The 9595-nt window shown below is 32.1% G+C and overlaps 1 protein-coding gene across 1 annotated transcript; it reads left to right on the top strand.

Annotated features, from left to right (window-relative positions):
- Nucleotides 1-245: 245 nt before the first annotated feature.
- Nucleotides 246-9039, top strand: LOC128245371 (calcium-binding and coiled-coil domain-containing protein 2-like). The gene is made up of 8 exons (XM_052963506.1): nucleotides 246-366; nucleotides 3859-4053; nucleotides 4269-4463; nucleotides 5629-5829; nucleotides 6053-6250; nucleotides 6654-6848; nucleotides 7077-7274; nucleotides 8830-9039. The coding sequence occupies exons 4-8, from the start codon at nucleotides 5639-5641 to the stop codon at nucleotides 8999-9001; spliced, it is 954 nt and encodes a 317-aa protein (XP_052819466.1). The 5' UTR covers nucleotides 246-366; nucleotides 3859-4053; nucleotides 4269-4463; nucleotides 5629-5638; the 3' UTR covers nucleotides 9002-9039.
- The last annotated feature ends 556 nt before the right edge of the window (nucleotides 9040-9595 follow it).

Consider the following 9595-nt stretch of genomic DNA (forward strand, 5'->3'; position numbering starts at 1 on the left):
CTGGATAAATGATAAATGACAAAAACCTTAAAACAGCTTGGCTAGAGAGAAATTTAATGCACATAAGTTTAACACAGATACGATTGTGACAAAATTTCATTTGGAAAGTTGCAGTACATAATTATTCTAAACTATATATGACGATATATATATACGTATTAATATGCCAGACGAGTGTTTGTAAACATTTGAAATGGAAGGAGCAGAACAGAAAGAGAACAATTTTAAAGAACAATTTGAAGAAACAAATGCACTATTGCTTCGTACACTGAAGAAGTTAAAAACCGCTGAAGATAAAATTCAAATCTTAGAACATGAAAGGCAGGCACTGCAAGAAGAAACTGAGGTTCTTCGGAATAACAAAAGGTAGGCAATTATTTTATATGCTTCCTGGTGTTTAGCAGTTTAATTAAAATGATATATCACTGTTTTATATACTTCATCGACGGCATTGCTAAAATGACAAAACAATTGCGTTACGTTCGCGTATAATTTGGCGCACGCTTTCTGCAAAACTCCTTTTAACTGTTAATTCATTTAAAGCCATATACATATAGTTTAACCTCGTCCGTAACAAAAACAATATTTCACTCTTGGCTTCTGCACTCAAACAAGCGATACTCCTCCAATTGCTTTCACTAAGAGAAACAATAAAAAGGTAACAAGTGTAATATTACACATTTGTGTCTAATAATTATTAGAAAAGTACAAAAAAATAAATTATGCACGCGTTCGCATCATTCAATTATAACAGAATGGATTGCTAAAGAGTTTAATGATGATATCATGAACACGGAATAAGAGATGAAAGTGTATATCTCCAAAGTAACGTAAACCTCTTATTTTATGGAAGAGGGAGTCTTGATTATTTTATCATCCCTCGTAGGAACAACTTTTTGAATAATCAAAGAAACAATTTTATATTGGTTTAATAATAACTGCATGTAATTAAAATAGTGGTATCGCAAGCTTATTCACAAGGGCGTGAGAAATGTAATACATATGTATACATATATTTAGATCTACCACGGTCGGTCCTGAACTAGATTATTGACATATTTTATTATCTTGTTGTTTAAATTCACAGACAAAGAACATGTTTCTTCGTCAATATTTTAAGCGAAGAGGCACCATATGGGTGTGTATGGAAAATATAATTTAGTCTTTAGAGTCAATATTTACACTGAATTTTGAATAGTAAACCCCATAAGGGCACCTCTTATAATGATATGTGTGACTATCAGGTTGAATTCAATTAATTAAAATTACTTGTCAGCAACTCTGACAGGGCTTCAAGTATGGGCAGAAAAGATTTTATGCTCGAAACGTTTATTTTATTTTCCTACCTGTGGTGATATAGTACGGGACAAATTTGGTATGGTGTTCTTCGTGAATAGAGAAATGCCAACAATTAGGTCATGGTGGGGAATGTCTATACGCTTTCGAAGGAACGAATCGGCGCTGGGACAGGGACGGCATGTTGCCTCGTACCCAATGCAACAACCACCACAACTACGTTTTAGGTTATATTTGAATGGCTCCTGTGAACGAATCGGACATTGATGTTTTGTTTTCAATTATAATTATAAAATTCGTCCAGGGTTAAGTTTGCAAATCCAAAATATTGCTATATCTTATTTCGATATTTAAAACAACAACAATTTACAACCACCGCACAAAAGAACGAAATATGTAAAACGACATTAAGTACTACCTATGAAAAGTTATGTAAGATCATATCCAGAATCGGCTGCCCGCATGGTTATTCGAAGTCCTTATTCAGAAATGGGATCACACAGACATTTTTTGCCCGTAACCTGGCAGCTTTAAAATGGTGTTGAATATAATTGTTTGAAATAAAAAAAAAATCTATTAATGTCTTTAAACAAGTGGTGAAAGGAACAAATTGAAAATCCCTTTGTTTGTTTTCAACATAAATACCAATGGGCATTTTTTCTGTTTTTCGCCACTCATAAAATTCTTAAAATCACATATTTGTCTATCTTATGAAGTGTCTTTCAAGTAGTATATATAGTTATGTAGATTTAAAGTATAATAAATAGAATAAACTAAAACAAGTCACACATTCAGTGATTTCTTTATACCAACCGAAATACCTAATTGGATTTAAAAACCAATCCCATAACGCCAACCAGCTAATAACTAAAGTACACTTCATAATTACTAATTACAAATAAACGAAATGTGAAATCTAACTCCCGAGGATTTGGCATCTGCTGTTCATCAGTATTGTACTTAAACTTGTTTGAATAGTATGTGTAAAGTGACTTTAACGATACCCCTATTTTCATGATGGAATATTCCAAATCACACCACAGTTGAATGGCGAATTATACCCATCAAAAATGAAGTTATTAGCTCATATCTAGGGTATTAGCATGTCCTTTCATGTCTCAGAATGTTTGTACGATAAGATATGTTTAATCGATTTGATTAACTTCTGTCAAAAAGGCTGGCATACCAGGAACGGATAGCAACTATCTCTTGTGAAAAGTTATTAATTTCATACTGTTTTATATAACATGCAAGCCCAAGAGGTGACGGGGAACGCGGAAATCAGGTCACATTTCGATTGTGTCCATCAGTATTCACCTGAACTACCAATTATACGATTATTTCCGCCACAACTTATTAACCTTATGTACAAATTCACACACATCATCTTTATTTTACCCAAACACTGAAACAGTTCAAACGCTGTGGTAATCCCTTATTGACGGTGGGATTCCTGATTATAGATTTTTAAATAGGTGAAGCGCTTTAACAAAATAAAATTATGTGATGTTTTTTTTTTATTTCATATGTTTTTGAATAATCTTATAGCGAAACATGCATGGAAACTTTTAAAAAGTTGCAAGATTATTGTTTTTAAGTTAATTTTATATGTTTTCACAAATATTTGTGCATATGGTAATTTTACAAAATTGATTCTGCACACTTCCAATTGGGGAACCAAAACATAGCTGGTCCCCAACAAAAAATATCATTATATAAAATGCAACTAACCTTGTGCTACATTGGGCTTTCTTGTGTCAAATAATAAAAAAACGAGTTTGAAAATAACCCGAAAATAGAACACTGTGATACAAAAATTCTGTAAGGCTTTGCAATATATTTCGAGGAGTGAACTGTTGTTAACAATTTGGTCCGCCGATATAGGTAGAACTTTATGCTATACTTGGCTGCATAAGCCATACCGTCAATTATACATTCTATCCATTTGAACCAGGTCGATGTTGGGAAAATGAACTCTAACTAATCATTGCATTCCATTCATAGCATTTTTAAGATACATGTAAATGAGGCATTATTATCTTGCTCAGTGGTTGGTTGCTCTGAGGACAAAAAATGTTGTTTTCTTTGTATTTTCCTTCATAATACAATTTTTCCGATAAGGAAAGTACAAATTTAACATTAATTTTGCACTCCTAGGTTATCAACAATTTATACAAAAATCGCATTCAATAGTATCAAAATTGTGTAGTGCTCTCGATTCCCTGTTTTACCCATATTTATGCCTGAGTATTAATTAATGACAAACAAATGTTAAAATAATCAGTAGTTAATATTAAGTGTAAGCCAATCACCTAAGTAAAACTAAACCATTGCCGTGTGTCGCATACTACATGAATTAATCGTACAAAGCTCCGAAAATTAAACAGTGACTCTTTTGTTCTTATTCAGTAAAACAACAAAATTATACCTGTCTATGTCTTGCTAATCGTATTTTGAGTATTGGTTTTTTTCTATTTATTGAATAAGGTAGTAAATCTTTACTGATCATTAAAAGCTGGCCAAATAGTATTTGATGGATGTTTTTTAATCTTGTTATCACAGGGGCATTTTAAAGGAATGTGCAAGTCAGGAGAAAACAATAACGACACTGGAGAAGGAGAGGCAGCGCTTAAGAGACAGAATTGAGGAACTTGAAAACGAGGTTGAAGAACTGAAAAAGGAAGTGCTAGATCTAGAAGGATATATGTCGAAAATAAAGGCGATTGAATGTGGAAGTGATGAAGCAGGAATAATGAGGTAACAAAAATAGCTTTCATTTCGTTCTTCATAATGGTCTCTCTCCAAGAATAAATTTATTTTCCTTCCGCTAGCATAGATACCAAAGCAATGAACAGAAGCACAAAGTAATATCTAACATAAAAGTAAAATATACTCAAAACTTCTTTTTTAAGGAGCATTTTATTGTGGGTCGTACACTCTATGTTTATAGCATTACCTTGTTTATGATACAGTTTGACAGATACATTACACACAAGACAGTTTGAAAAGGAGAACGCTGATTTAGTGGAGAAAACGAAAACTCTGACAAAAGAAAATGAAAGCTTCAAAACAGAGTGTAAGCAACTACGGTAGGAGGGTGAACAATTAAAAAGCATCCTTAAGATTTTCCAAGAAACTCGGATTGAAAGCGATAACGCTTTACTAAGGTATTTTTTTTCAAACATTTTTACGTAACATTTAAAAATACTGACAGAAACCTTAAAACAATAAATATTCGTTGTCAATTGATAATTATATACTAGTGTATATTTAAATAACTGTCTGTTGACAGTCACAAATGTATTATTGCATTGCTGTATTTGTCAATCACATCTGATCACTTCGCATATTCGTAAATAATTTAAATAATTAAGTATGCTCAAAGTTTCACTTAAAAACAAAAACGACCCTAACCTCGCTAAATATAGACAAATCGTTGCAGATCCTGACAAATCGTATAGTACCGTTATCTTTGTTTGTGCAAGTTTACTGTTTCTAACATAGTGCATGCTATTGTAACGTGCTTAAGATATGCATCATTGATGGGAGGTCGCAAACCGAGCCACTGTTCCCGTCGTCTGTCGTCCGTTTGGCGAAACTTAAAATATTGAAATATAGTGCTCTTCTTTCCTTTTTCCATTTCTTAATATTTACATTAACACTTCATTCCTTAACGATGGTTGTTGTTTATCAATTTCACATTATTTCTGTATAAAATACAGAATTGAAAACTCGTGACTAACAAACGCTAGTTTCGCGTATTATCGCGAGATATAATGAGAACTTTGTAGGTGGTAATATTGTTTTCTTGTTATTGTTAATTTTTCATAACTCCAATTGCATTTTTCTAGCTAAAATACAGTTATAATACGTTGTTAAACTATTATTTTCCTTTAGAAAATAGAAATTAAACCCATGAATAAGAAACTATTTTTTCTGCGCATTCATTGTTTTACAGATTTAGATTACTGTAGCTGTTCGGATTTACCCACCGTTGAGAACAACGAGAAAAAGAAAAAACAAGAGAAAATGCTCTTGATTAATGTATTTAATTTAGCAGAAATGTACATTTAAATAAATGTAAATATAAGTATTAAAATTCGACATTTTGCATTTCATTGGGATATGGCATGCAACGGCGCAGTTCAAAATGCTGGAAGAGTCGGACTCAACCATTTTGAACAGTCCAATTGCTTACCATACCCCAATAAAATGCAAAAGGTCGAATTATAATCCTTAAAGAACATCTTTCTTAATTTTTCATTAAAAAGCTTGTCAAGCAATCTCTGATAATAAATAAAACAATACAATGTTTTGATTTGATTTATACAGTCGCTTTTCAATGCAAAAGGAATGCAAAAGTCCCGATAAAACAATGTTGATAATTGAAATGGATAAACAGCAATTAAGAGACAAAATTGTACAGCTGGAAATTGAAGTTAAATCACTAAGAGAGATAGTGATAAACCTTGAAGAAAAGATGTCAACGATAAACGCTGTTGAATGTGAACTTGATGAAACAGACAGAATGAGGTACAAATTTATTTTTTTATTTTCGTTCTTCCGAAGAATCTATCTCCCAGAAATAATTAGCCTTTATACAGCTAGCATTAAAAACACACCTAAGGAAAGATGTAGAAAAAATAAAAATAAAATGACTTAAAAGTAAAATAATCTCGAAATAACTATTTTAGAGAACATAATTTTGCGGGCAGTATATTTTAGGTTTATCGTTATTTTATTGGATGTTCTACAGTTTAACAGTTGGTACAATGCACAACAGGCAACTTGAACAAGAGAACGCAGATTTAATGGAAAGAACGACAACTCTGACAAAGGAAAATCAATGCTTTAAAAAAGAGACTAAGCAACTAGAGGAGGAACGTGAACATTTTGAAAGCATCATAAACATTTTTCAACAAACTGGAATGGAAAGCGATAAAGCTTTACTCAGGTATTTATTCTTGACACAATATACAGTCACATTTAGACATATAATTCATTTAGCGGAAAGTTCCTTCAATCATAGATAAATTGTAATAGTCTGTCAACAGTCGTGAATTTTCTTTGCATTGCTGAATTTGTCGAATGGAATACTTCGCATATTCGTAAACAATTTAAGAACGAAACGAATGCTCAAAGATTACTTATTTAAAGGTAGCCATTAACTCGGTGAAGAAAGACAACTCGTGGCAGAACCTGACACATTTTATAATTAATAAATATTTGTTTGTGTTCTCATACAGTTTATAACAAATTATTTATTTTTCTTATATCCCCCTTAAATAATCATTTAAAAAGCTAGTCAAATAGTATATGATAACAGATAAAAAAGTATTTTGATCTTATTATTACAGTCGCATTTTAAAGGGATGTAAAACTCACGAGAAAACGTTATCGATATTGGAGAAGGAGAGGCAACGGTTAAGACACACAATTGTAGAGCTTGAGAATGAGGTTGAAGATCTGAACGAAGAAATTTTAGACCTTACAGAAAATGAGTCGACGATAGAGGCAGCCAAATGTGCCAATAACACAGCAGAAAAAATGAGGTAAAGGCTTTCGTTATCATTTCTTTCTTCCAAAGGTTCTCTCTCCCAGATTAAATGATCTTTCATACGTATAATATTACGAACCAAGCAAATAAAACGAAGGATAATTCACAGTTATATTAGCTTAAAAGTAATATATACTCATAATTACTGCTTAAGATAGCATTTTCTTGTGTGTAATATAATATATATAATAAATTAAATTTATAAATTTTGTAAATGCTACAGTTTGACATATGAAACAATACACAACAGGCGACTTGAAAAAAAGAACGCAGTTTTGAAAAAGACAATGAAAACTCTGACAAATGAAAATGAAAACTGCAAAATAGAGAATAAGAAACTACAGAAGAAACGTGAATATGTTAAAAGAATCATAAAGATTTTCCAAGAAACTCGAATTGAAAGTGATACAGCCTTACTCAGGTATGTTTTCGTTTTTTCATAACATATAAGCGGATTTTTCATTCAGCTGACAAAATACTTTTACCAGTATTTTTATATAAAACAGCATGTAGTACTTGTTTGAACAGCTTTAACCTATATAATAAAAGTTACGGTATCATTGCTTTGATGTATTTGTCGAATGAATAACAATTAAATAAAAACGTATCCTCAAAGCTTCATCTAAAAGCAGATCTGGACTCGCAGAAAATTGACGACTAGTGGCAGATCCTGAAAGATTGTTCATTAACATTATAAGCAAAACGTGCTAATGAGCCTCAATGAACCCCTATATTAATCGTCTATAGTCTGTCTCGCAATTTTCAAAATATTTTGTTTGTTTTTTAACAGTATTTTTTCAGTAACTAAGATCTTTCAAAATTGAAGAATATGTAAATACTCATTAACATATGGTATATTTCAAACAACACCTACTACTGAAAATGTTGAAGATATTTGATTTTTTTATTTGGCTTTCGAAAGAAAAAAAAAGCTAATTCATATTATTCTTGTTTATGTCTGTTAATATATCTCAACCAAAGCGTATTGGTTTAATTATTTATCGAACCGTTTCTTTACATAATAATGTGGGGGGTTTCAAAAACAGTATGGTCAGACTTGTTATCAAATTATTTTATATTCATAGCCGCTCATTTCGTTTTATTCCAGTTTATAAATAAATCGTATTTATTTATTTAAGAGTTCTTAAGAGAAGTGGTATTCTTTCAAGCTTAGTCAAATGGTGATCCTGGGGTAAAATCTGGCCTGCCTAAGAGCCACCTACTGTGTATATATTTACATTGGGATTTCTATGAAAATATTTTACATTCTAAGCAACCACAGATCCTTGGCAGCCAAACGTTTTCAATAGGATTACCTAAGTAACTTTGACTTTCCTTAATTACAATTGATTTTCTAAGCAATCATGTACTTACATTTTGTAAGCATTGAATTTCAGGCTAGCGATTAAGGGCCGTTTTGTACCTTTTTTTAATAACATCAATGATACATACGCATCCTTTCATAACAGTTTAAGTATGTTCGATAGTTAAGCAGATTTAAGAAAAAACGACTATATGATTTATTTCAAAAAGGCCGATATCTAAACAATACTTTTTGGACAATTTACCGTGTTATAACTCTTCTACTCGACATAAAGAAGTCGAGAACACTACATGATCCTATCGCCACTTACGGTCAACGCTTTCATTTTAATGATTTTGGACATGGGGTTATTTTTGTCGACAATTCTAGTGTAACTTGATTTCATTTTTTATTCACGTTTTGTGCTTTACCTCATAGGTCGACCAAAATAAGTAAACATAGTTCTATAAAATAATGAAGTCAACACATCACGTTCAAATGAGTCATATCTAGGGGACCTATCACTGGCAACAGTGTATGGTACAACTCATCAAGTCGCCATAAAACAAGCCGCCATGACTACATAATTACGCCATCAAATCCTTTGTAACTATATTACTTATGTTGAGCAATCAGGGATATCATCATTCATTCTTTTTTTCTTCTATTTCAGGAAACACTTTACGCTTAGGGTCAATCACATTTTGAATATCTGTATTCACATAGATGAATGGATAACCATCGCAACGGCTTTAAAACATGGTATAACACTTGATAGGTCGACAGCTTTTGCACAGCAGGGGATATACCGGATACCATTTGTTACTAGTTGTTGTTTGCTCTAATCGTGAACGTTTTTCATGTGTTCAGTTATGAGTAGCGATAAGGCATCATTTATTGTTCACATTTATATAATTCCACCTCACCTATATTTTCACCGCGTGCATTTAAATCGATAAGTACGCAGTGACCTTTTCACAAGATAAAGTATTGTTTTTAAGCAGAAGTAAAAGGTTTGAAGCCTTTATAAAACATCAAAACGACATCGTTGTCTATACTTTCCAATAAAATTGCTGCATCAAGTAAAAATATGTTGTTGTTTTTAAACGGAAGGGCTGCGGTCACGCTTGCTAATGACTGAAACAAAACGTTAATGGCACTTTTTCAAAATGCAACAGTTATTTTAAACAAGTGCCTGTCGTTGTACTGCTCAGTGTCTAACATGTGAAAAAGTCATATAATGTAAAACATAGCCTTAACCCCACAGGAATGGGACTCAGTGTTTGTCTGAAATGATGGTTGAAGGTCATTTTGGATACACAATAGACAAAAAACAAATTAATATTACAAAAAAGCGATCATTTTAGTAAGGAATACTGGTTCAGAAGGCCAACATTCTTAAGGATAATCAGACATTGTGAAAACCATTTAGATGTTGT

Source organism: Mya arenaria, chromosome 9 (genome assembly GCF_026914265.1).
Source record: "Mya arenaria isolate MELC-2E11 chromosome 9, ASM2691426v1".
In the NCBI taxonomy this organism is placed as follows: domain Eukaryota; kingdom Metazoa; phylum Mollusca; class Bivalvia; order Myida; family Myidae; genus Mya; species Mya arenaria.

Bases quoted from the DNA above. Each gene is read 5' to 3' on its own strand.
- LOC128245371 (XM_052963506.1), top strand. From the start codon at position 5,639: ATGCAAAAGGAATGCAAAAGTCCCGATAAAACAATGTTGATAATTGAA. The intron at 5,830-6,052 runs GTACAAATTTAT...GATGTTCTACAG, and splicing joins GATGAAACAGACAGAATGAG to TTTAACAGTTGGTACAATGC. The intron at 7,275-8,829 runs GTATGTTTTCGT...CTTCTATTTCAG, and splicing joins AGTGATACAGCCTTACTCAG to GAAACACTTTACGCTTAGGG.